This window comes from Callospermophilus lateralis, chromosome 15 (genome assembly GCF_048772815.1).
Source record: "Callospermophilus lateralis isolate mCalLat2 chromosome 15, mCalLat2.hap1, whole genome shotgun sequence".
Classification (NCBI taxonomy): Eukaryota; Metazoa; Chordata; class Mammalia; order Rodentia; family Sciuridae; genus Callospermophilus; species Callospermophilus lateralis.
In genome coordinates, this window is record NC_135319.1 from 44,035,725 (window position 1) to 44,062,977 (window position 27,253).

Here is a 27,253-nt window from a genome sequence, read left to right on the forward strand (position 1 = left end):
GACCAACCCCTCCTCCATCACCCTCAGACCCCAGAGTGGTCTCTCAAGGCACATTTATTTTCTCGAAACCTCCCCCCCATCTTACACATCCATCTCTTCCACCATCCACAGGCCCAGGTGGCCCAGGATGGCCAATGGCAGCTCTGGGGCCAGGCAAGACTTGGTTCTGCTGCAATTTGGTTGAGCTCTGGTCCACGCAGCCCTCATTGCCTGGCCTTCCTGTGCCAGGGGAGTGCGGGCAGGAAGGGGCTGGGAGGGACTGGGGGCAGGCAGCTGGGCCAAGGGCATGAATCCCCCTGGCTGAGGAAAACCAACCTGCAGCCTTGCTCACCAGGAATCCTTAGGCTCCGAGTGACAAGAGGTCACTTGGAGGCCTGCAGCCTCATGGGAAGTAGCTGCTTTTGAGGGGGTGGAAAGCAGTGTGGGAGCTTCATAGACAGGGAACTGGACCCCTGCAGGCCTGCCAGGGGCTAGTTCAATACCTTTCACTTTCTTTCTAAAACATATTTACAAGGTCAGAAAAAAACGTGCACAATCGGAAGACCCAGAGACACGGAGAGCGGGGCTCCCAGCAGGGGAGGGCAGAGGAAGAGGAACCGTGAGGCCCTCTGCCTGCCCTCCCCACCCCAGAGAGCCCTGGCTTTCCTCACAGCCACCCCAGGACAATTCCGGGAGTCCAGCTGGGGCAGAGGAAGAGACAGACTCAGATCCTAGCAAGAGCAGCAAGTTTCAAGTAGCTCCCAGTCAAAGGAGTAGCCACCTCTGGTGAACAGAGGGCCGATGTGACTGAGCAGGGGACCAGAGGCAGGTGGCGGGAGCACAGGGCAGGGGTGGTCAGGGGCAAGGGGCTTGGGGGGTCTGGAACAGCGCGACACCTCAAAGATCAGAACTGTGCTGCAGAATGAGAAGCGCTTTATGGGGCTAAGTGGAGTTTCGTTATGTCCCCCAAGAGAAGGCTCAGAAGTTGTCGGTTCCAGGGTAGAGTAGAGGGGTGGACAGGGCGAGGCTCTTCCACAGAGTCCGACAGACCCTCAGCAGATACAGGGAGACGCTGGGGAGAGCAGGGGGCCCTCCCCACACTCCCAGGCCACCAGGATGGCCCCCAGGTTCACACACACACACGCCCACGCATGTACACACACACACACACACACACACACACTGCACTCTCCATGCACCCAAGGGCGCCAGAGGCCCCGTCTGGGTAAGAGATTCTCTACCAAAGGCATAAGGGATTGGCTTCCGCAGGGAGAACTGGGCTACTTAGGAGATACAACAGTGAACACACAAACAAGAAACCACAGGGCGGCTTCTCCTCTGGGTAAGATGGCCTTCCACCTACTCAGGAGATTCGGGGAACGGTGAGGTGTGGCTTGGGGCCTAGCAGCCCCCCACTCTGTCCCCACTGACAGACTTTTTACTATTCTTTCACACCACAGGGCTTCAAAACAGAACTCGGAGGAGCCCCTTCACTAGGGCAGCCCCTGGGGGCCCTCAGGGGGCAGAAGGACCCCCCAGGGGCTGAGAGGAATGGGGCTGGGGTGGCCAATGAGGCTCAGGAAGAGGAAGGATCATGGCCTCAATAGGTGGCAACTTCCAGCCACTTCTTCGCAGGGTCCAGGGAAAAGGCTCTCCACTGGTTTGGGCAGGAGGGGAGCATTGAGGTAGGGTCAGGAAGGTGGGCACACACCTCTGCTCTGGGTCTTCAGGCTCCCTGGAATGGACAAGAGGGACCCCAGCATGGGAGATGAGGCGAAAGCAGCATCCCTGCCAGACTGTGCCAGCGGGGAGCCAGGTAGGGCTGGACGGCATGGCCTCAGCCACAGTCTCCAGGCCACAAGCACCCAGCCACAGCCGCGTGCGGCCCACAAGGCGCCAGCTGGGCTGTTCTGGGGTCTGGCATCCAGCTGCTCCTCTCCTCTCTGAGGCCCTGCCCAGGACATGTGCCTGCAGATCCCTCAGCTGACCGCCCACTCCTGTCCCTCCTCACCCCTCCCTGTGCCTCACCCCTCTGCCCCAGCTCCTCCTCAGCCCGCTTTGGTCACTCTGGCTTGGGTTAGGGGAGTTTCTCCAGTGCTTGAGAACTCAGCAGAGGGACAGGGCTTGCTGTGGCCAGTGTCCGGGCCCATCATCTGAGGCCCATTTCATTCAAATCTGCCCAACGTTGGGAGGCCCTCCAGCCCACAGAAAGCAGCCTGCCCTCCCAGCCCTTAGGCCCAGAAGTGGGAGGGAGAAGGGTAGGCAGGGGCAGGAGGGGGCAGGGCTGGCTGAGCAGGGTGGGAACCCCAGAGTGTTGGGTGGGGACAGGGGGTGGGGCCAGGGATGGGCATTTCAGTCCATTGATTTTGGTGTGTGGTTGTGTATGTGTGAGTGTGTGTATTTTAAAACCAACGACAAATGGAAAGAAAACTACCGGGCGGCTGAAGGGACCTTTGGGGTCAAGGACATGTTGGTCAGCGCATGCCACACGCACGCACACACGCATTCACCCGTCCCAGCCACACAGGCCTCACATGTACCATGCACTCACACTTGGAGGCCACCCCACTCGAGCCAGGGTCCTTCCAACTGGTTTTTGGATCCACTCGCTAAGCTGCCCACTGCTGTCCAGGTCCCCGCTGGCCCGTCTCCCTGGCCATCGGCACCCTGGCCCGCCACGGCTCCCAAGGGCCATCTACCAGATGTAGCCTCCGTCGTCCGCCTCGCCCGCCTCGCCCTCCTCCTCCTCGGCCTCCTCGCCTGCTTCTTCCGTCTCCTTCTCCTCCTCGTCCTCCCAGCCGACACCACTCCCAAAGTCCCCTGAGAAACCCACGATGTCATCTGTGAAAGCACAAGCCAAGCTGGATCAGGACCCCGCTGGCCGCCCCTCTGCCCCCTCAGCCCTCCCAGCGCAGGTCCTCAGCAGCCTGGTGGCAGCGCGGCCCTTACCGCAGTCGGGGCTCCCGTGCGTGCGGGTGCCGGTCAGCTCTAGCCCCAGCTGGTCCACACACCAGCAGTCGCCGCTGTTCTGGTCACACTGCATCTTCCGGTAGTAACCGTCCTCGTCACAGCTCGGGATGAAGATGCCTGAGTGGGAGAGGACCCCCAGAGTCAGAGCAGGGATCCAAGGCTACCGCTCTTCCCTCGTAGCCTTAAGCATGCCCCACAGCCTGGCCAGCACAGCACTGCCCACTCAGCAAACCCAGGTGCCCAAGGCTAGTTTCTCCCAGTTCCACTGAGAGGAAACAAGAAAACCCACTTCCAGCCAGGCACACACCTGTAGTCCCAGCAGCTCAGGAGGCTGAGGCCGGAGGATCATGGACTCAAAGCCAGCCTCAGGAACTTAGTGAGGCCCTAAGCAACTCAGTGAGACTCTGTCTCTAAATAAAATATAAAAAGGGCTGGGGATGTGGCTCAGGGGTTAAGGGCCGCTGGGTTCAATGTCCAGTACCAAAAAAAAAAAAGAAAACCCACTTCCCTAAGTGACCTGCTGGGGCCTCTGTGATGGCTCTTTGGCCCATGTCTTCCAGGACGGCCAGTTTGCTCTCATCATGCCCCGTGTCCTGGATCCCACCGCCTGGCCGTCCCTGATCAGGAAAGCCCGGGCTTCTCCTCCAGCCCTTCCCAAGGGGACCTGCCTTCAGGGCCCACGCACTGGTCCTGAACTGCTGTGTTTCTGTCCATTTTCCAGACCTGTTTTGAGACGACTCTGCCCACGTGGTTGGGGGGGAAAGACACAGGGTAATACCAGGTACCTTGGGGTGGGTCCCCCACGGCCCAGGGGACCTGCTCGGGAATAGGGGAGAAAGGATTGCTTCCAGCAGACACGAGCCCACCCCAGCCCTGAAGGCCCCAGGCTTCCAGCCCCTGTAGCACCTAGGGGTGCTTCCAGGTTGGATGCTAAGTATGCTGGTCTCCTCAGCCAGTCACATGTCCGAGCTGCTCTCAAGGAGCCACAAGGCTCCGTGTGACTTGCCTCTTGAACCTCTGTCCCTTTGACTATCAAATTCTAATCACATGGTCCTTTTTTTTTTTTCTCTTTTCCAAGAATCCCCAGCTCAGTCCCGTCCTCGACTCTGCACTTGTCTGGCTCATTCTCCTCCCTCAGCTCTCCCTGTAACCCCCAGCTCCCCAGAGAGGCCCCTGCTGACCCCTCAGGCTAACTCACGTCCCCCTGCGCCCTCCCTCAGCAGTGTGCACAGGTCAGTCAGCACCTCTGTCCCTCTGTGGGATTTTGTGTGTTAGACTGTACGAAGGCCTCACAGGCCAGGGACCTCGTCTGTCTTGCCCAACGGTTCTGACTGAAGCTGGGTTCTTGCTCTCTCTCCCCAGGGTGTGTGCAGAATGTGAGCACGCATCTCCCCCTCTCCACGGGCCCCCATCAAGCTTTACACACGCACTTGCTGAAGTGACAGAATGGAGGATTCTAGGATCCTTCTGTCTCTCAACCTCCAGCCCCAGAACGGGTGGCCATAAAATGGTGCTGAAAACATTTACCAGAGGACAGAAGGGGAGACCCTGGCCCACCACGTAAACAGAAACAGGAAGGTGTCTCCCTCTGTGTCCTGGGCCAGAGCCTCGTCCAGGCTCAGCTCCCACCATAAGGCGGGGCGGCAGTGGGGGATGGGGGGTGCTGCAGCCTCCCTGCCCCTCCTGCACCCCCTGCCCGACCCTCACCTGGTTTCTTCTTGGCAGCCTCCTGGATCTGGATGCGCTCCAGTTCCGCCAGGCAGGGGGGCTCTGTGGGGGAGAAGCGGCCTCTAAGGGGTTGTCCCATTGTGCTGACGGGACACAATGAGCCTCCAAGGCCTAGAGACCCCAGCAGGGGCTCTGCAAGATGAAAGGCAGGCTCAGACACGGGGCCACCCCAGGGTGGAGGTGGGGTGCACTGTGACCTCCATGGTGCCCCAATCAGGACAGGGGCTCTGAGGATGAGAACACCCAGTCTCTAATTGGCGGAGGCCACCCGGCTGTGGGATGGGTCTAGGGTTCTCAGAGGGTGTTGGTATCCATGGGATAAGTCAAAAGGATTCAAAAGAGAAGGTGGGGTGATCCTGCCGACAGCCTGTGGGGAGACCCCCAAGAAAACCTAAGACTGGGGGAATGTGAGAAAGAACCTGCAGGCCCGGGAGTAACTGGGGGTCGACCTCTGCCGGACCTGGGGACGTCACCAGCTCTCCAAGCTGCCTGAGGGTCAATGAAAACAGTGCCAGCCTCCTTCCTGGGAGACTCCCAGAGAATGACCGGGCCACACTCACTCTCCCTCCAGAAGCAGAAGCACCACTCGGCAGTGGACACCCGGCCGTCCTTGTAGGTATCGCAGGAATTGAAGAAAGGGCGGATGCAGACCTCGTACTTGTCCAGGTTGATAGCAGCCAGCTCGGTCTGGTCCAGGAAGAGGTCAGCACTGGTGTCCAACTTGGAGAACATCCAGCCAATAGAGTCCTTGCAGCTGGCCCCCAGGCTTTTGTCTAGCCCTGGAGAGAAGACGATTCAGATGCGCCCAGTGCACCTGCCCGTCCAGCTGCCTCTTCCTCAGCCCTGGCCTCCAGTTCAGGGTCAGGGCAGCCCAGAGTCAAACCATGCGGTTGAGAAACTCAAGCGTGGCCAAAGGTCCTACCTCTATTGCTGCACAGGTCTGTACCTAAGCCACTCAAAATCCTGTTGTAAAAACACTTGAAAAAATTTTTTATTCAAAGAATTTTGAAATTCTTTGAACTCAGGACCCAGCACATGCAAGGCAAGTGCTCTCCCACTGGGCTACATCCCTCACGCCCAGAAAAAAATAATGTTTTTGCTTCCCTTGGCTGCCCACCCATGTTCACAGTCCTTCCTATTAGCTAGCTATTCGCTTCCTGCTGTAGTTGAAGCTGACCTCCCCTTCTATGGGGGTTAAGTTTTGGGGGCAGCCTCCCTGTCCCTCCCCCCACCCAACCCCCAGCAGGGCCACCAGCTCCTGTACCAGTGGGCGGGCTGGCTGCTCCGCTGGCCGAGCCGTTCTGCTTGGAGTTCTCATGAAGGAGCTGGAACCAGTCCCGCAGCCGATCCCCCAGGTCAGCCAGGTCCTGACCGGTGCAGGTCTCTGTAGGTGGCAGAATAGAAAAGGGTGCAGGGGGTGGGGGTGCGTGTGGGTGGAGGCAGCAGGCTTGATCTCCACTTGGGGTCCTGCCCCATCGTAGGCCAGGAGGCCAGACAAGACCAGGGTGGGGAAGGGAAGGTGGAAATGAGGAGCCTCGTGTCCCAGCCTCACCGCAGCCGTCTCCCCCCACCCACTCTCCTTCCTAGCATAAGAGTAAGGTGCAGACTCCCTGTGCTGAGACCCCCTCCACCCACCTTCGCACTCCCAGGGGAGAGGCATGAGGCTGAGGCCCAGGCCTTCTGCTTTGTCCACCTGGGCCGCTGACCCCCGCTCCCGGGTCCTCCAGGCTTTTCCTTATTTTTGTCTCTTCTCTTCCCCACTTTGCAACCCAGCCGGCCGCCCACCCCAGCCTGGCCGCGGCCCTGACCTCTGGTTACCTGGCTTGCCTTCGGTGGTGGAGGTGGCAGCCTGCTCCGTGGGGCAGGGACAGGGGCCCTCGCATCTCACGGCCAGCTGCTTGCTGCTCAGGCAGGCCTGCTGCTCCAGCTTACACTGCACGAGAAGGGCCGGCTGGGTCATGGGGCAGCTGGGGCAGCCTCGGGCCTCCTACCACAGTGGCCACAGTTGCTCCCCCTGGAAGGCCCTCCGTGCCCCTCTGCAGACGGTGGCAGAGACGGCAAGCCCAGGAAGGGTGTCCGAGGAACAGCCCAGCAATGGGAAGCTGCCAGGAAGCCCGCCTGCCCCCTCTGAGGCTCTGCCCTTCCCTGGGCCCACCTCCCTATCCAGCACTCACCCCACGCCCCCTCTTGGCTGTCTAGTGCCCACCCGTGCTCTCGCCGCCCAGCCTCCTCCTTGCCACAGTCCCTGGGCCCCAGGGATGGGCCCTCCATGGTCATGCTCTTCACACAGCCGCCCCTCGGCCCTCCTGGTTACAAACAGCCGCCATCTCTTGACATCTACCCATGCCCCAGCCTCCAGCCGGGGTCTGGGAGAGGCTCCTCCATTCTTTGCCAGTAAAGTCTCTTTCCCTGGCTGCACTGGTTTCTCCCCATGGGGTGACCACCACTGTGAAGTGGGCCTGTGTAGCATTTCACAACTTTATCTCCCTCAGTCCCTTCAGCGCTGCCAGGAAGGATCAGATTTCTCCTGCTCAGCAAAGAACATCAAGGGAGGCTCAGTGACATGCCCAGGGCCATGGGGCTGGGAGGGAAGCCAGCCCTACTCAAGACCTCTGCCTCCCTACTGGACAGGTGACCCTGGACCACAGCCTCCTCCCCACAGCCTGCTCTGCCCTCTGACATGGAACATGAGCTCTCGTCCTTCTCCTCCTCCTCCTCCTCCATCTCTCTGTCCCCTTTGGAGCTCTCTGGCCTCCTGCTCATTCTCTGTCCCCACTCCCACCTTTCTGGGGGACCTCCTCTCTTCAAGGAACCTCAATCTTGACCTGCAGCCGGTGACTCTTAAATCTGCATCTCACTGCAAAAGGGCTCCCCAGGCCCAGAACCCAAGCCTTGCCAATAGTGCGCTTGCCCAGAGCTCAGCAGTCCCAGCTTCCTGTTGCTAGTGGAAGCGTCCATCATTAGCGCCCATATTTCCTTGGTTCTCCGAAGTTTATACAATGTTTTCAAAATATCATCTCATTTAGTCCTCACAAAAATCCCATAAGGTGTTCCTCCAGTTACGGTTCTTCCCCTCAGTGTCTTCTCATGGAGGAGTACTTCCTGCTGCCCCAGGGCTCCCTGCTGCTGGGAACCCATGGCCTCTGTGTGGAATGGCCCCCTCTTCACCCCCAGCACCTGGTCAGCAGAGTGACTTCCTCTGGGGGACTTCCTGGAGGCCCTTCCTCTCTCCACTTGCAGTTACCTGCCCATGTGTCCCTTCCAGGCCCCTCCCACTCCCTGCACCTGTCCAAGGTTGAGGACAGGCTCTGGCTCCAACCCTCAGGTCACCCCAGCCAGGGCTGCCGGGGTCCCTCCTGTTCCCTGCAGGATGGCTGCCCTGGATGCACTAGCTGAACCGTCAGGCCCCCATCAGCCCTGGGAACCCCTCGGGAGGCCCCAGCTGGTTGTCCCCTTGGCTCTCGGTGGCTTCAGGTGCACCCCACCCCGACCCGACTTGGGTGCAGGACTTCTCACCACTGAGCTGTACGTGTGGCCATCGGAGCCACAGACAGAGGCGAGCTGGGCCATGTGGCAGGGCTTGCAGATGGAGTCTTTGTTTCCATGGAGTTTCAGGGTGGGCTGCTTGATCCTGCAGGAGAAGGTGGAAGGACATGGGAAAGAGGAGAAAATGCAGGGGTAGGGGAAGGTTCAGGAGAACTACGTCAACAAGAGGCCGGCCCCGCAATCGTTCAGCCACCTCCCTACCCTGCCGCCCTCTGCTATCACCCCCAGCCAGGCCCTCCTCAAGCTCAGGAGGGTGGGCCCTGGTGGGTGGGCCACGGTCACAGCTTGCTCTTTCCCAGGAGTTCCTGAGAGGGGCCTTCAGGGAGCAAGGCCAGGGCTGACTGGCTGCAAGAGGGAATTTAATCTCATGTGAGGGTCAGACCAAATCAGAGGTGGCAAACCAGGGGCCCACAGGCCACAGCAGGCCCACAGCTCATCCTGTCTGGCCTCCAGGGTGATGGCGGCTGCTTTTCACTGAGTTATTCACCAACATTTGCAAAATGGGAGAGTTCACATAAAACCCTGGATTCCTGGCCTTTCTGAGACACGAGGGACATGTGGCAGACCCTGCCCTGCGATCCCACGTAGCTGGAATAGGTCAGCTGGAATAGCAGCTGCCCGCTTCCCACTGGGCCTGGGCCTGCCAGAGAGGCCCCTCACCAACCCTCTCCATGCCAGGCCCCTCGGGCATCTAAGATCGCAACCCCCAAGTCTTGTCTTCCGTGACCCAGGAGAGAGGTGAGGGAAATGGGACCTTTTCCAGGGGTCCGGAGTTAGGCAGGGTCTAGTCCTTGGACTGGAGCTAAGGCTCTTCAAATGTCCCTTCCCCCTTCCTCCAGCTTAAGCCTCAGAAGCTACAACCTTAACTATTTCATGAAGCCCTGCATGTCAGAGTGGGAAGGAACGTCATTATCTGGTCTAACCTATTTGTCTTAGAGATAGGAATACCCCAGCCCAGAGACGAGCTATGACTTTCCCTAGGTCCCACAGCATTTGGTAATTGTTCTCCCCAGGTATGGCTTCCTCTTGCTGTCTCTCTCAGATGACTCACTTCATGGAAAGCCAGCCGCCATGTTGTGGGGAGACTCAACTATCCAGGGGGTAGGGTCAGGTGAGGAACTCAGGCCTCTGACCCACAACCATAGAGGAACTTGGAAGTGGGTCCTCCAGCGCCCTCCAGCAGTGTGACTGCAACCTGTGACAGACCCTGAGCCAGAACCATCTCGGGATTCCTGACACTCAGAAACTGTGAGAGAGAGCGCATGTTGGTTGTTTTAAGCCACTAAGTTTTTGTTTTGCGGCAACAGATAGCTGATACACCAGGAGTGGTCACCTGAGCGAGAGTCTCGAGGGCTCCCCTCCTGCCCCTCACCTGTGCTCCAGCTTCTTGCGACTGATGCACATGGCCCTCTGGTAGCCCTGGGCGATGCACACCTTGTGGCGACTGCACTTGACCTTCTGGCAGGGGTCCTTGGTGGTGTCCAGGGCTGCAGGGACACAAGGTCAGGACACTGATCACCTAGGAGTACTCAGGAGCCCCCAGCCCTACTCCTGAGTGCCAAAGTCCCACCCTGGCTGGTCAGGAAGCCCCCCAGGCCAAGATCAGGACTTGCCCTCGGGTCCCACATCTTCTCAAAGTGTCAGTCCCCTCTCGCCATTGAGGGGAGGCATTACCTTCATCTCCTTGCTGGTTGTCCTCCCAGCTCTTGATGTAGTCGTCCTAGAGGACAGAGGGCCGGGAGGAGAGGAGGGCTAAGGTTCCCATCCCGAGCTGAGCTCAGCGACCACCGCACTCACAGGCCCGGGCATCCACATGCAGATTGCTGCCATCGTGGTGGTCCCAGATGATCCTGTCCACCCAGGCCCTCCAAGCTGCCTCCCCCATGCCTCTGTCCCCCCAAACCCACATCCAGGCTCCTTTTCAGCCTCTCCCATAAGGGTCTCCCTCTCCCAGCCCAGACTGGACGTTGGCAGAGGAGCCGTTGGGGGAGGGTAGCCAGGGGAATGGAGTGTGGAGAGGCCACATGCCGGGGGCCCAGGCAGGACTCACCTCCACCTCCTGGAGCCAGGACACCGCAGCAGGCCACAGTGATGAGCAGGGGGAGAAAGAGAGACAGACGGGGACTTCAGTGTGAGGCCTACCCTGAGGCCACAAGGTCCCAGGGTACCCCTGGCCTTGTGTGTCCCTGGGTGCTGGGCAATGTCCTTGGACAGCTATTGTCTCTGATCCCTAGGGACTCCACCTGGGAGTCAGTTTTCCTACATCGTCACCATGGACAACTGTGGGCTCACCCTAGGAGCGGAAGGGTGAGGCCCATGGATTTGAGAAGGTGACAACCGACCCCAAGCCCAGCCCAGGTACCACCACCAGTTCAGATGTCTGAAGAGTCCGCACTGCCCTGGGACAGTGACTCTCATGTCTGTGCCCTGGTGGCCCAGAAAGGGCACGCTCTTTCTTCTGCTAGGGTCCCTTCCTTAGCAGGTCCCCTGCTGACACCTATGGACCCTGTGAGTGGGGTGGGAAGAAGCCCCACCCCACCCCCACCCCCACCCCAGGTTCAGGGGACTCTTTCTCACTCAAGGTCCCTTCCTTCTCCGCAGAGCTCAGGCGGCACCTTGAATCAAGGGGGTGGCCACGCCAGTGACGACAGCTTCCCTATTTATCATGGCCCCACTTCAAGTCACAGGAACCTGCAAAGCCCATCTGAGGTCACCTCGTCCAGCCCCCTTTGTGTGCAGGAGAGACCAGAAAATGGCCTGACACCTGTCCGGGGGTGGTCATGTGTGTACTCGGGTCGGTGGGAAGGCCAGGGACCAGCATGGCCTCCTCATCCTGAGTCCCACCCCATCCCCGTCAGAGATGTGCAGTGGAGGGGACAGAGGCCACACTGCAGGGCTGAGGTGGGTGGGGACCAGACACTGAGCTGTCACACCCGAGAGGAGCTGGCATGGGCTCTGGCACCAGAGGGACCCTGAGAGCAGTGACGGGGAATGCCCGCAGGGGTTTTGGAAGCCCAAGGGCTCCAGCTTCCCAAGCACCCGCTGGAAGCCGGCCAGCATCACGTGTGGGCCCAGGTACACACATGCATGTCCACGGGCATGTGTCATGTGTGCCCAGGCGTGTGTATTTACACGTCTTCATTTGCGTGAACATGCGCATAAGCCACAAGTACACAGCACGTGAAAAGAAGGGCACTGAGGCGGCCCGCCCAGTGCCAGATGGTTTCCATCCAGCAATGAACTTCCGTGAGCAGCCTCCAGTTTTCACACTTGGGAGCCCAGCCCTCCCTCGGGCTCAGCCTTCCTGCCTCTTCCACAGTAAGGGGAGGGCAGTGGGGGAGGGGAGGGCCAGGGAGCAACTGAGTGACCTCTCCTGAGGGTCCACGCGCTCTCTGTTTCTCCCTGTCTCCTCCTCTGACTCACCTTTGCCTTCCCCCTGCCCCTTCACTTTGCCCGCCCCTGGCCCCCTCAACATGACCAAGCAGCAAGTGTCCTGTGGCCCTAGGGCCCAGAAGCAGCAGGAGGAAGACCCAGGAGGGGCTTCCCGGGCACCCCTGTGGGCTCAATGACCCAGGGCTTGAGCTGAGCCCCGAGAAGCCCCTGGCAAGCTTCCATGGCAGTAGGCACAATGTCCCCCATTGGCTCAGGTCACAGAGAGCCAGTTCAGGCCCAGCCTTTCTTGTCCGGGAGCACCACAGGGTGAAGGGGTCCTCTTCATCTGGTGCCCACCCCACTACAGACTGGAAACAGAGGCCGTCCATGGCCAAGTGGCTGAGGCCCGAGTTTATGAGAATGGGAAGTTAAGGATTGCAAGCCAGGCACAGTGGATCACAGCTGCTTGTGATCGCAGCTGCGTAGGAGGCTGAGGCAGGAGGGTATCCGTCGGAGGCCAGCCTCAGCAACTTAGAGAGATCCTGTCTCAAAATAAAAGGGCTGTGGAAGTATCTCAGAGATAGATGGCTTGTGGGTCCAATCCCCAGTGTTGGGGGAAAAAAATAACAAGAAGGGGTGAAAGTAGACTCCATCAAGTTGGGGTCCCTCTATCTGCTCCCATCCTATGGGAAGGAGGAAGGGATGAGGTTATAAAGAAGACAGGGAAAATGGCTGGGCCTGGGAGGCAGGTGTGTTGGCTCCCTTCAACCACCAAGGTGTGTGCCCCTAAGTCACCTGCCCCAGAACTAAAGGAAGGGGCGGGCCTTTGGCTCCTCCAGCGCCTGGGGCACAGCTGAGGGCCTTGGAGCCTGCCAGCGTAGCCTTGCCGCCTTCAACCCCAGTCAGGGCTCAGGCAGAATCTGAGACTCAGTTCAAAGTGGGATCTCAAAGGTCAAGACCAAGGATTTCTGATTAGAAATTCAGGGGACAGCCAGGCTGGAATAGGACCTCTAAGACACCAGCAGCTCTGCCAGGAGCGGTGACATACACCTATAATCCCTGCAACTCGTGGGGCGGAGGCAGGAGGATGGAAGGTTTGGGATCAGCCTGGGCAATGCAGCAAAACCCTGTCCCAAAATAAAAAGGGCTGGGGATGCAGTTTGGTGATAGAGCACCTCTGGGTTCAATGCTAGGTGCTGAGAAAGGGACAGAAAGAGGTGAGGGCAGGAAGGGGGAGAGAAGGGAGAGAGAGGGAGTAGGGGAAAGGGAGAGAAAGGAAAGAGAGAAGGAGGGAAGGAGGGAGGGGGGAACCAGCAGACCACCATGCCTCCAGCTGCCAGCTGGGACTCCCCCTGGCCCAGCTTGCAGGGTGGCCTCTTGCACATAGCCCTGTCCTCAGGTCCAGCTAAGCCCTTTGCTCCACTGAGGCAGGGGCCTGGAGGGAGGCCGGGGAGTTCTGAATCCCGGGACCCTCACTCCCAGGGCAGTGGAAGCAGCCGGTCGGAGGGCTGAGGAGAGGAGACTCTGGGTCCCGGCTGCCCCTTGCCAGCCGAGCTCCAGGCCTGCAGGAGCTCAGCACCTACCTCCTGGCCCTGCCCTGAGACTAAAGCAGATGGTGCCTGGAGTCCAGGAAGCACCCACAAATCAAAGTGCTATGACAGCAACAGAGACCACAGATTCAGGTGGGGAAAAGGAGAAGAAAGATAAGGGGCCCCTGAAAAGCTGGGAAAGAGAGGTCACCAGGGGAGAGCAGAGACCAGAGGCAGTCCCTCCCTGCAGAGGTCCTGCAGGGAGGGGTGATGAGGACGTCCTGTGAGCCATACGGGAGTGGCCAATCTGGGGCAAAGCCAAGGGACACTCTGAGGGGTCCCCTGAGGTCAGGTGGGGCCAGCTCTTTCTATAAGCTGAGAAAGAGGTGTTTGTTGGTAAGTGTGAATGGTGCCTTTCGGTGCAGCAGTGTCTATTTATGGCACCCAAATGGGCTCATTAGCAGTTGTGAGAAATGGTTCAATAAAGCTGAGTGCACAGCGGTGCAGCCTCTAGTCTCAGCCCCTCGGGAGGCTGAGCAGAAGGATCACAAGTTCAAGGCCAGCCTGGGTCATTTAGTGAACCCTGTCTCAAAATAAAAAGGACTGGGCATGTAGCTCCGTGGAAGAGCACCCTGGATGGAGCTCACAGTACTACAAAAAGAGAAAAGAAAGAAAGGAAAAAAGAAAAGAAATGGTCTAATGAGGGCCCAGGTCTTCTCAGGAGCAGGAGGCTGAGCACTTCTCTAGCTCTGCTGCCCATCTGCCCTCACCTGACAGAAAAGGATTTGAAAGAATCCCTCCACAGTCCTCTGGGGAAAGGGTCAGACCAGAGGGGAAATGAACCAAGATCCATCTGGGGAGCCTGTCCATTTCACCGGTGAGCACAGCCACCTAGGACCACAGAGCAGACAGGTGGAAGAAACTTCTGGAATGTATAAGTGCATGCTGCTTTTTATCAAATGGTGCTTTTAAAGTAATTCCTCTCCGAGCATTTTGCATCACTATCATAAAAAATCAGAAACGGAGGCACAAAGAGGCAAAGAAACCAGTCAGGGGTCACAAGAGAGGTGAAGCGCCAAGCTGAGCTAGGTCTCCCCATCCCCATGCCACCGGTGTGTATCAGGAGCAGCGCGCGCACTGAGGGCATGGTGCAGAGGGCTGTGCACCAGAGTCTGCTCCATCCTGATCTGTTGACCTGGGCAGGCCACTTCCCCACACAGGCTTAGTTTCCTCCCCTGGACCAGGTGGGCCCTAGGAAAAACTGTCCCTTAGAATCATAGAAGGAGCTTTTTCAACTTTCCAGTGTCCAAGGGCCACCTGAGACCCTGGATGGTCACGGGTGGACTGGCTCTGATCAAGCTTCCATGCTTGTTCCAAGTAGGCAGAGTAAGGCCCCTCCCTGGCCAGTGCCCAAGTCCACCCCCCACCCCCCACAGCCAGCTAGGCATCTTGCGCCTGATACTTTGCCTGTGTGCTCTGGCTTCTTCACCTCTAAGCGGGTCTCAGGGGTGAAAAGAGCAGCCCAGCGGTTCTTCCTTCCAATGGTGCCTCTCTCGGAACAAATACTTCCCGGGCAGAGAGATGGCCAAATCCCTGGAATCCAGTCTCCTGATTCCAATCAGGTCTCTTCCTTTGTAGCATGTCACCGCACCCTCCCCAAGCTGAACGCTGCCCAGACTTTTCCTCCCAAGGCCCCCCCACTGCTCCTAGCTCTCTGCTACCCCTCTGCAGCCCTGGCCCACCCAACGGCAGCACTTGAGTTACTGCAGCGCCCCCTGCTGGCCTCAGTTGGATGGGCACGTGCTATGTCCACACCACTGCAGCCCCACTACAGAGGTGTTTCTAGAATGCAATTCTGATCATGTGTCCCCTTCACTGAATAGACGGTTTGTTCTCATTTGGGAGGGAGGGGAGAACGAAATGGGTAGGTGAAGAAGACTAGGGGCTGGGGCTGTCGCTCAGTGGCAGAGCCATTTTGACATCTTTCTGCTTTTTCCCAAGTTTCCAAGATTTCTACCATGGATTTCTTTATAATGAAGGGAAAAAATATAATAAATGTTAGATGTCAAAAGCCCTTCCCTGGTTTCCTGTTACCTACAGAAGAAAACCCATCTTTTCACATGTTCCTGGCTACCTGGGTCCCATGTCCATACACAGGACGTTTCCGCAGGCCAGATGATCGCCAGCCACTTTCTCCATCTGGGATGTGTGTTCACACCCAGCCCCGGAACTTCAAGTCAACTTCCAAAACCCAGCTTGGGCATCATCTTCCCTAACCCCACCCCATCTCTAGTTATCCTCTGGCTGATTGTGACTTGAAGAAGTCTACTCTTCCTCTAGTGACCACTGGAAATGTCACTTGGGTTTGATCTCGCCTAATTTAGATGCCAATTCCCTTTTTGTTTTCCATAGAATTTATAATTGCCTCCTTGTTTCATTTGCCTAGTTTGCTATATACTTGTCACTAATTCCATGCCGCTCTTCCAATTGGGCATATATATCAGTGTGTTCAGTTTCATTTGACTTGTTTACCCTTCACAGAAACCCTAAGAGAGACTTAACATTATTATTCCCATTTCTCGCTTGACAAAATTAACCTGAGAGGTTAAGTCACTCGTGAAGGATTACACAGATATTGCACAGTAGAATAATACTGGCATCCAGAACTCTGACTCCAGAATCCATGGCCCTAACCAGCACTCTATAAATGCTAGCTGATGAAGAACATCTCAGTCCAGGCATGGAACTAGGAAGCCCGGTCCCAACCCATGGGAGACTTTTCCTACCACATCAGCTCTGCTTTAGCACCAAGATAAGGAAGGAGTCCACAGCCAGGAGAGGAGGGACTGGATGTGGAGGGGGAGGACTCCAGGGGCCTCCCTTCCCCAGGTTCTTTCCAGAAATCCCTTCACCCGCCCCTGGTTCAGCTGGTTTGGAGCTAACCCATCTCCTGCTTTGATCTCTGCAGCTCGGCTCAGTTGCCATGGAGACGAGCCCACTGCGCCAAGCTGGAGGAGAGATGGGGAGTGCGCAGGCCTAGCGGGCTTAGGGGGCGCATGCTGGGTGTTTCTGAGGCTGTTTACTTCCTGTCATTTTAATTAGCACCCAAATCACCCGCTCACTTCGCAGCTTGAATTAACCCAGTCTCTCCCAGGCTGCCCATCTGCTGGGGGAGGGGACACGCCGCAGACCAAGCAAAGGAGGAACCGCTCCCCCAGGCCTTGGCTTACACTCCCAGCAAACCGCCACCTGCCCTTCCACAGCAGCAGCGTGTGGAGGAGACTCCAGCCCCGGCAGGGCGTCAGGTGCTCGGACTGCCAGGAAGAGTCACGTGGCCTGGGCAGACTCCTCTTCCTTGCCTAGAAAATGGGGATGGTCCCTTGCCATCCTCTGGGCACAGCAAGGCACCCAGGTGGAGGGACATGTCTGAGACAGCATTCTCAAACTCTGCACTTCAAAGACCTAAACCAGGGCCACTGACCCCCTGCATCACATGGTGAGAGCCGAGGGCAGGGGAGGGCAAGAGGCCCTGGAGGGTCTCAGGGTCACCAGGGGCCTCAAATATAGACTGTGCCACTGTTTTCCAGAGCACATGACAGAACTGAAAGAAGTTCCTTGGTGATTCCAATAAACCACACTTTTGCTAACCCCATGGTGGCATTTCTTCATTTTCTTTAATAGATCAAGAATCTCTAAAAGTGGAAGTGGGCCTCACCCAACACCTGAGAGGCCCTGTCCCTGACACTATTTGCTCCTTGTTCCTGAGGTCAGAGAGCCGTGATGGAGCCCCGGGTGGAGGAGACGTGTGCTCCAGCGTCCTCCGGCCCTTCTCTGGAAACAACCACAAAGGAACAGAGAGGGTCCCAGAAAGGAGCTGGAGGAGTGAAGTGGGGGCCGGCGGAGCTTCTCAACTGAGGCCTGGCATCCCATCTCAGGCCACAGAAGGCCCTTGAGGAGACAGTGCCCCTTGTGTGGGGGAAGAGGCAGCTGGGCAGGCTGGGGAGAGGCAGTCACTAAATACCTGCTCCTCTCCCGGAAGGGGCGGCCCAGGGTGTGCATGAGGCTGGACAAACAGAAGGAGACTGGCATCTGGGAGACTCCTGCCTCCCACCTCTTCTCCCCTCAGAGGAATTTCCTTGGAGGGCAAAAATGTGCTTATCATCCCTCCCTGCATGCCAGGAACCTGGCCTGGGCTCAGGTATGCCCACGCCAACACCCACCTGACGCCAGGGCCTGACCTCCCTGCGACTCCGGTGGCACTACCCCAACCTTTGGTTTCTGCTTCTGGTGGCCCCTGCAGACTATGAAGTTCAGAGGGGCCGAAGCGATGGCACACGCCTGTGACCCCAGCAGCTCTAAATAAAATAAAATATTTTATTTTATTTTAGTCTCTAAATAAAATATTTAAAAAGGACGGGGAAGGGGCTCAGTGGTTAAGCACCCTGGGTTTAATCCCTGGTACAGGGTGGGTGGGGGAGGACAGAGAACAAGGAGCGAGATGCAAAAGGGCCTGGGTTCTGTTCTGAGCACCTCGGGCCTCAGTTTCCTTTCTGGCACATGGGGGAGGGTCAGCATTTCAATCCCAGAGAGCCCCGAGGAAGACTGCAGAGACTGGAGCTGAGGAAACAGGGGCAGGATGTAGTGGAAGAACATGAGGCCACCAGAGGAGGCGGTGCCCAGGCTCCTGCCCCTCCTAGGGCCTCTTTGTTTGTGGGTTAAGATGTGGGGGTGAATGCTGAGGCTGCTGAGGCTCCCCAGTTCTTCCAAGCTGAGAGCTTTGAGTAGAAAAGTGCTTGAACAACTTCACCCTCTTCCCATCCTCTGACCCGTGCCAGGGAACCAGGAGTCAGGGAAGGGCCAGGAGTTTGTCCCCAAGCAGAGGTGAGCCACCGGCCAGGCCGAGCCTGCCTTGGTACTGAGACAGCCTCAACCTCTCTGTGGGTACTGGGGATACAGCAGGAGGGAGAAAGACACCTTGTCCTGGGGACACTGTTCTCCCTCAGAGCAGCAGGGTGCTCACCCGCCACAGGTCTGAGGGGTGGCTGCCCCGCTCTGTGGGAACTCTAAGGTGGGGGGCACTGTGAGCTGTCCCATGAAATTGGGGGCAGCTGTCAGAGGCACAGGGGCCTGAAGGACAGAGGCTGGGGGACCATCTTCCCTCCCACCTTCATTCCAACCTGTCCTACAAATGAATCACTGGAAGGCAGGGTCCAGATTCTAGAAGTGTCTCAACTTCCTGGGGACCAGAAAGAAGATCCCCCAAATAATCAGCCCCCCTTTACCCTCACTGCCTGAACCACAGGGCTGCTCCCCGGAGAGGAGGGGAAGTTCTGGGGACAGCGGAAAGGAAGCCCTCCTGCCTCTCACATTCTAGGAGCGCCCACTGTGGGCACAAACATCCGGGATGCTCTGGGGACAGGTGGGAAGGCACACCATGAAGTCTATTCTCAGACCCGCCCTCAGGGGCTTAGGACAGGAGAGAAGTGACAAATACACACTGGGAACACCAGCAGGAGGACTCTTGAGATCCAGCCTGCAGCGTCAGCGCCCCGAGGGGGCATCGCCAGTGCCAAATCAGCTGCGGACCCAGGAGGGGGCTGGACCTGCAACCGACAGGGTGCTTAGGGGTCAGAGCCGCCCCACCTCAAGAGCCACAGCGGGCCCCCCTCTGCCCGCCACGGCTGGACGGGCTGTGTCTGAAGTCTACCTAGGCCCAGGCCTGGGCATTCATCGTCCCTGTCCCCGGGTCTAACCAGACCCATGCAGCTCGGTTCTGGACTCAGTGTTGCCGGCACCAGCCCAGGTTCATACGGAACTCCACGCCCCTGTAGGATGGTGCTGGGGCCTCCCGGTGGTGACGAGGGTTAGCGGAGGTCATGAAGACGGAGCCCCCGTGATGGATCAGTGTCCCTACACGAAAAGAGACCAGAGCTCCTTCTCTCTGTCACCATGAGGACCTGGTAAAAAGACTCCATGAATGATAAGGTGGCCCTCAGCCGCCACTGAATGTGACAAGGCCTTGATCTTGAACTTCCCTGCCTCCGGAATGATAAGGAAGATATTTCTGTCCTTTCAGGCACCCCTTCTGTGACACACTGTTACAGCCAGCCCAAAGTGACTGAGGCGGCTGGTAGGCTCATCCGGCCAGAGGTTGCCCTGAGATACCAGAAGGCCCTATTTCTCAGATGTCCCAGTCTGTCGTCGATGCACGGCTGACCCCCAACCTAGTCACAGGTCCTTTCTCTTTCTTGAAGAAAATCCCTTCCTTGAATCCAAAGACTTACAGCCCAGCCTGTAGTGGTGACAGGTAGGACATTTCTGCAGGTGGAGGGACTCTGGACAGGCCCTTGTGCCATCTTCACAGAATCACAGATTGCTGAGGACTCTATGGATCCTTTTCTTAAGCCTGCCATTACATCAGTGAGAAAATCAAGGCCCAGAGAGGCAGAGTGCCTGTCAGAAGGTCACACAGCTGGTCTGTCCTCTTACTAGGAAGAGGAGCAGTGCACTGCCCCTGGGACTTGGGGCTTGGGGTAGGACAGACCTCTCCTGCTCCTCAGTCAGCTTCTGACCTCCTGGAGAATGGGGTGGTGTCAGCGTTCTACCTTCTTCAGACACCTGGAAGACCAGAGGGCACACAGCACACAACAGCCCCTCCAGGCAGCGGCTCTCCCTCCCCTCCCAGGCTCCACGTCCCACTGGGCCACAAGAGTGTCTTATTATGCCTGGAGATGCCACTCCTCCAAGGGGAGAGGACTTAGAAACCAAGGGGAGGCCAGGGAAGGACCCACCCCCCATCCCTAAGCCCTATTGCAGAATCCCTTCTGACCCAGTTTTGGGTTCTTTTTGCACACCCACACTCCCCACAAACATCTGTGCAGCTCCTTGAATGGGTTCAGGTGTAGGGGGTCAGAGGGAGGGAGGGGAACTCTCCAGGAGCCCCTGTGTGACTCATACTCCCCATGGGCCTACTTCGAGCTCAGAAAAACAGGAAAGTCAGCCTGGTGCGGTCATGCACACCTGTAATCCCAGCTGCTCCGGAGGCTGAGGCAGGAGGATCACAAGTTCGAGGTCAGACTGAACAAACTTAGTGAGACCTTGTCTCAGAATTTAAAAGAAGAGCTGGGGATGTAGCACAGCTACAGGATCACACAAATAAATAAAAGGGGGCTGGGGGTGTTGTGTTGCTCAGTGATAGAGCGCCCCTGGGTTCAATCCCCAGCACCCCAAAACAAACAAAACAGGAGAATCATGCAGCTGGCAGATAATAACACCCCTGAGTCAATGCCCAGGGTCACAGTGGAGTCCCTGACATGTGGGAGGCGCTCAGATCTGCCATGAATGAGGGAGTTAGCAGACATGAATGTCCTTCGCATGGAGACTAGGGCCTAGTGTAGGCCAGTTCCAGAGACTATGATGGTCCACCTGGTGGTTTCTCTATGGGGAAGGGTATTTCCTGAGACGGATGCCCCAGGCCCTTGCAGAGGATGCCTCCGCATGTAAGCGTTCTTTCACTATCCATGAAACTCAGAAGGGTGATGTAACAGGCCTGGCACCCTGAACCCAAGCCAGGCTGTCCCAGCACACTGCACCCTGCGTCCTGCTGAGTGGACAGCTGCCTTTGGGCTGTTGCTAGGCCTGGTGGGGACCCGCCGGTGATGGGCTGCAAGAGACAGGGGGCTTTGGTCCACCTTCCAAGGAGGTCTGCTCCTGCCCCGGGCATCCTGATAGGACATGAGGCTTTGCTCTTCAGGGCGGACCCTTCCTTCTCGTAGTCACTAAGGATTAGTCCCAGTGTATCCTGAAAAAGCAAAGCCGAAATAGATGACCTGGGTTCAAATCCCAGGTCCCCCACTTCCTAGCTATTTATCCCTTGGATAAATTATCAATTTTTCTGGTTCTCAATTTCCTCTCCCAAATACATGGGTAGACTATAAAGGAACAATAACCATCCCACAGGAGACAATGACAGGGACAGCAAGCTGCGATGCTCATTGCAGTTGGCAATGGGACATGTATTAACTGTGTGCCTCTGGTGCCAAGCACTATGCCAGACACTTGCAAATAAATTAAAATTTTATGGAAGTGGAGTACAAGGTAGAGAAGAGCCAGGGAGAAAGAGAACAGTCAGTTCTTCCTCACCAAGCTCCGGGAGCCTGCCCTGCAGATGCTGTGTAATGGGCCATCTCTTCTCGCGTGTTCACCTCATCGAGGTCCTGCGTGTTTTGTTCCAAAGACTTGCGGTAAAGTCCCACCCAATTCTGCAGGGAGTGAATTTGGAGATAAGAGCACTAGAGAGCAGGGCTTGGAAAGGTTCAAAACTGCTCAGGGCAGGGCACAGCCAGATTTGTGGCCTGGGAGCCTCCCCATCTCCTTGAACATGAATGTCCTCCTCCCTGGCAGCAGGACACTGGGCATTAGATGTGCCCACTGGCAGGGAGGATTACTCAGCTGGCAAATCCTGCCTCCCCTATAATCCTAGTGCTCAAAGAAAGAATGCTAAACTGAACACCTCCTACCCAGCTCCGACCAAGGCCAAATTGGAGCCACTCCCAAGCGTTCTTCCTCTTCTCTGTTCTGCTGACCCCTTCAATCATACACTCAGTTCTCAACACCATTTATAAAGATATTTCCCTCACCCCACCATCGATTCCCTCAACCCTATTCCCTGAGAAATCGGATCCCCCTCCTGCTTGCCTCCTTCCCACCTGGGCAAACTAGAAGACCTTGAGCCATTGTGTGATGGGTTCAAGCTCAACCTGGCAACTCCTTAGGGATTCAAAAGAAATTCCTTTCTTTCCTGTAGGGAGAGAGCTGCCTGCTGAAAATGTGTATAAAGATTGATGCTACTGTGCCCTGCTGGAGGACCCTTAGCTGTAAGGATGGGAGGCAGAATCTTTACTGGCAAAGGAAGGATAAGAAGTGTTTGTAGTGCTGGCAGAGTTCCTGTTTACAGTCTGTGCACTGCACAACTCCAGGGGGCACCATTCACACTGTGGCACCACTAGAGTTATGCAATGCCCTGGCTCTGGGCTAGCAGCCTCCTTCTCGCCTTTCTGCAGAAGCTGCCAACAGACCCCCATGGCTAGGCCCTCCTACCCAGTCTTTGTCCTACTTCTCTCCTGACCCTGTCCTTCTGCAGCCAGGGTTACCTTAATTGGGGTTTTGGAGGAAATCAGCCCTACTAAAGCTGGAGCCCCCCTCCCCCTCCATCAATATATGCCCCAAAGCTTTCCATGAATCCTATGGGGGTAGTACCTGCAGAATTTCAAATGGGGTGCCTTTCCTCTGATGAGCCTGGGAGGAAGGGGAAAGGGTTGGCACCGATACAGGGAGACAGGTGGGCAACCCTGTGCTGGGGAGGGGGGGTCAAGCAGTCCGTCTTTTATTCTCACCCACTGGCTACTGGAAGCAGGTGGAGGAGAAAGGGAAGCAGAAAGAATCTTATTGTAAACCTTCACTGTTTTGATTAAGCATTTCTTTTCCCTCTGACCTTCACTAGTCCCATTTCGGCAGATCAAACAGCCAGCAGTCCGAGGGAGGCCGAGACCAGTGACACATGGATTCCGGATGGGCCAGCCTGCTGCCGCCCCCTCACTGCTGGGCCCCAGGGCTGCTGCCCAGGCAGCCGCAGGAGACTGCGGCTAATCTGGGCTGGGCCAGCAGGTGCCTGGAGAAGGTTTTGCTGGGGCTCTAGACTCCCGGGCTGGACCGACCCTGGGTGGGCAAACACTGGGGACCAACAGTCCCCTTCGGGGACCAGGCACCTCAGCCTTGAAACCTGGCTGCCTGTGGTTCCTCCTTTCCTTTGTGAATTACAACCTGCCGGTCTGACTTTGAGGAGTAACAGTCACTTGTCTCAGGATAACAAAAAGATCCGTATCTCTGCCTTTTCCCATCCTGTGGCTGGAGAGAATATGCATGGTGCATGTTTTAAAAAAAAATTTCTAAGGAACTTGTGGATGCACGCAGTTTGGGAGAAAATGAGGAAGGTCAGGTGTGGCCTGTGTTGTACTAAGTGGCTCTGAAGCTAGAATCTAGGCAATCCCGAGAAGTAAAAATGGGGAATAGGGGTCCTAGAAGAGGCTTTCTAGGGTCCGGGCGTCAGCTAGCGCCTGGTCACCCGGACCCGCTGCATCTCCGCGGGCGCATCCGGCCCATCCCCCACCTTGCTCCCCACGGTTCTCCGGAGCCGGCCACACCCTCCTTCTCTCACCCCTGCCCACCCCACCCCGCCAGGCCGGAGGCAGGCGCGGCCCCCTCTGGGAATGCCGCCTCCGATTTCCCCTCCGATCTACAGGTGCCGGTAAACAAAGTGCTGCAGCGACACCGACTAGTCCGCAGCCGCCTCCCGCCTCCCCGCCCCCCACCCCGCAAAGTTCGGCTCAAGGTTAAGCCGGGGTTTGGGCGGGCGTCCGCCAGGGGCCCCTAGACCCAGCTTCTGCACTCTCCCCTCTGCTTCTCAGGCCCCCCGGCCACAGACTCTGCCCTCGGGTTGGGAGCCCTCCCCCTGCCCTGGGTGGCCCCCCGCCCCCAGGTTGATCCAGGAAAATGAGCCTCGGTTGGTAAGAGTGCCTCTCCGCTTGGGGACCCCAGAATCGGTTCTGGCAGCCACCCGGTGGTAGCCTCGGACATGTTCACTGCTGTCACCTGCCCTCCATTACGGACACACCTTTTACCATCTCACCTTAGGAGCGTTGCTTGGACCCCCCAACTCAAGGCCACGGCCCCTGCCCCTTCTGTCCCCCTCCCACAAAGCCCAAGGTGGGAACAGTGGGCACCCTCGCTGTAAGGCGCTACCTTCCCCGCCAGCCCCACCCAGACCTGGGCTTCTGCAGTGCCCCGTATGTGGGGCCCGCCGCACCCACCGGGCTGGGGTAGGCCCGGGGGCGGCTCACGGGACCGAGAGGCGGTCGGGCCCGCAGCAGCCGGGGCCCCATCCTCACACCCCACACCCCATCTCCTCGCCCGGCCTGCGGGGAGACCCCGTCTCGAGCGCGCGCACCCGGAGCACCCGGAGCCTGGGACTTGCTCTAGTGGGTGCGAGACTGGGGGTCCCAAGGCCGCTGCCCGCGGGGACCCGGGAGGGGGCCCGGGTGGGACTTTCTGGGTGCTGTTTACTCTCGCCGTAATTAGCCCGCGGGGCTGCGGGAGCCTCGGGCTCCGACGCGCAGAGACGGCTCCTGCGCTTTCCGCGCGGGGGTCTCCACTCCGAAGCTCGCTCCCCAGACCTGAGCCCGAGCCCTCGGCCCGCGGCGCCCGGCGGACTTACGTCTCGGAAGCGGTTCCAGTGCTTGATCTTGCCGCTGTACTGAGAGATGGACGACAGCCATTGCTCGTCCTCCATGAAATTGCCGGGGGTCTCGCCCTCCTTGAGCCCTTTGGCGTCGCCTTCGGCCAGGGCGGCTGCGGCGAGCAGTAGCAGCGGCAGCGCCAGTTGCCCGCAGCTCGGGGCGCGCATCGTGGTCTGGGTTGGTCCTGGGGGGGTCTTGACTTTTGCAGGATTTAAACGTCCTTCCCTCCACCCCGTTGTTGGCGAAGGAAATGCTGCTGTCCTCAGCCCTCCTCCTGCGGTCTGACTCTGGTGACTGACGGAGGGTGGGTCGCGGCTGAAATGTGACCTGGTTAGAAGATGCACTTGTCTGAAAAAGCCCAGCGCCGGACGCGGAGGGAGAGAGAATCAGAGAGGCTGCGCCAGCAGGGGCCGTGTCTGTAACTGTAGCATCGGCATCACGTTTGACATCATCATACCTGGCTTGGGGGGGGGGGGGAAGGGAGGGGGTAGATTTCAAAGCGAGCGCAGGATCAGAGCGCCCATCGCCAGCCAGCCGCAGCGCAGCCCAAGCGCTCAGGGAGTTGCAGACCCAGGAAGCAGAACCCCGAAATGTCCCTGCAGTCTCCCCAAGGGTGGAGAGAAGGGCCCCGGGATCTCCCCAGGGAAGATGGGGTTGGGGAAAAGACGCAAAACTCTCCGGTTACAAACCCAGCCAGGCTCAGGTGTCTAAAAGGGAATTTGGTCACAGACTGTTTTTCCTACCCCTGCCTCCCACCCGGAGGGACCTGCGCCACAGCCCTGACAGCTGGCTTCCCGCGAGTTATGGCTCTACCGTAATGGGTGGCTTCCTTAAGACAAAAGCCATATAACAACTGGCTGCCTCAGAACTATTGCTGCCTAACCCCTCCTGCTCTTTTCAAGGCCAGGCCTGGGCACTGAATTGGTGGTCAAACAGGGGCAGATGTCCTCCTCCCCAAGCAGCTGTGTAGGGTCTGTTACCCTTTTGTTAGCTCTTCTTAGGGCAACCCTAAAAGGCAAATGTCTGGTCATTTCATCTGCCTTGAGGCTGCAAATCTGGAAAAGGCACATTTGCTTGTGGTTTTGACTTTTCTTCATTATAATAAGCCAATAGGGAAGGAGATAAGATGGGGGTGGCTGGTTGTGTTGGAGGTTTTAGGGTTTTTTTTGTTAAAACTGTGACCCTCCTCATTGCTCATAGAAATGTGCTCATATACCAGCTGGGAAGGCTGGAGGCTGGGCAGAGTCCCAGGATCAGAGCAGAAATGAAGGTAAGGTTTACATTAACAATGAATTGCAGAGGAAACAGATAATCGGACAGGACAAAATATATTGAACTTCTGGGACCCAAGCCCTGGATTGTGTTTCCATAAAAGACTTGGCTGCTGTGATCTTAAAAAATCAAAGGCAATGAAAAACACGATTTTAATCAGAAGGAAAAAACAGGTTACAAGGTTTATAGTCACTCAGAGTCCTGCCTGTTTGGGAACTTTTAATGTTTCAGTGGTTGGGGTTGGGGTTCCCTTGGGGAAAGAGAAAACAATAGCTCCCTTTCCGTGTATTCTTGTTTCCTTTGCAAGTGGATCTAGTGGTGGAGTTGCTGCAGGTCCTGGTCACTGACGTCTTCATCTCACAATAGATGGGTGGCTGTTGTGCTATGTAGTAGAATAATACAGCTTATTTTCACACAGCCTTGGGGGAGGTAAGAGAATCCCATTTTCTTTTTGCCAGGGGCAGGAGTTGGGAGTATACTGGGGATTGAGCCCAGGAGCACTTTACCACTGAGCTACAGTCTCAGCCCTTTTTATTTGTTTTGGGACAGGGTCCCACTAAGTTGCTGTGGCTGGACTCGAACTTGCAATCCTCCAGCCTCAGCCTCCTGAGTGACTGGGATTATAAGCATGTGGTGCAATGCCCAGCAAGGATCCCATTTTCTATCTATAACTAATGTAATACCACTAATGTCATAAGATTACTGTGACATACTAAGTGGGCATAATGGGACATTTAAAAAGTAAGTTCTTTCAGGTTGGAGCGCCCTGATGTCCCCATAGTTTTGAAGATTTATCAAAATTTGCCGTCTTTTTCAACCCTAGTCTTTTAGAAAAGCTAACTACGTATCTCTAAGGCAGTGATGCCATAGCTCTGGTATCATTTTAGAAAGCCCCTGCTAGAGTTACCAGAGTTGCCTATTAGAGTTTGGGTGCTGGGCACCATGGCACACATTGGGAAACTGAAGCAGGAAGATTGAAAGTTCAAGGCCAGCCTGGGCAACTTAGTGAAATCCTGTCTCAAAATATAAAAAGGTCTGGAGGCATAGCTGAGTACTAGAACACTTGAATAGCATGGGTGAGGACCTGGGCTCAATCCCTAGTCCCCTGCTCCCCACCACACACACACAGACACTCAAAAAAAAAACAACAAAAGTTTGGTGAGGTGTTGATAAGATGCCCATCAACAAGACCAGAGCTGTGTGCAGACCCGTTAAGATGAGAATGTTTTCTACACTCCTAAGCAGCTTCTCCAGGGAACCTGTCTTCCCCCACACCTTCAAGCTGGGTCAGTATTAGCAAACAACCACAGCCCAAGACTGTTAGCTGAGCCAAAGGTAAAGCTATTTAAAAGGCAGAATCCAAATTTCCAGATTGGCTGTAAGGGCTATAAGAAAATGGCCAATAATTTTAGTTTATAAAAAAGAAGAAAAGTTTTTCCTAATATATGTGAGAATTACTGGCAACTCAGCCTTTTCAAACCAATGGCCCCAAACATGAGGAACTGTTGGGTGTATTGGCTAAATGGTAAATGTATTTTATGCATCTTTCTGTCTGCATTTGAA

The 27,253-nt window shown here is 56.9% G+C and overlaps 1 protein-coding gene across 1 annotated transcript; it reads right to left on the reverse strand.

The window, feature by feature from the left end:
- Positions 1–25,191, reverse strand: Spock2 (SPARC (osteonectin), cwcv and kazal like domains proteoglycan 2). Its single transcript, XM_077105533.1, has 11 exons — positions 24,397–25,191; positions 10,274–10,282; positions 9,898–9,943; positions 9,596–9,710; positions 8,194–8,308; positions 6,496–6,610; positions 5,942–6,061; positions 5,238–5,456; positions 4,657–4,719; positions 2,929–3,066; positions 1–2,820 (listed from the first exon to the last, which is right to left on the reverse strand). The coding sequence occupies exons 1-11, from the start codon at positions 24,583–24,585 to the stop codon at positions 2,675–2,677; spliced, it is 1,275 nt and encodes a 424-aa protein (XP_076961648.1). The 5' UTR covers positions 24,586–25,191; the 3' UTR covers positions 1–2,674.
- Positions 25,192–27,253: the final 2,062 nt, after the last annotated feature.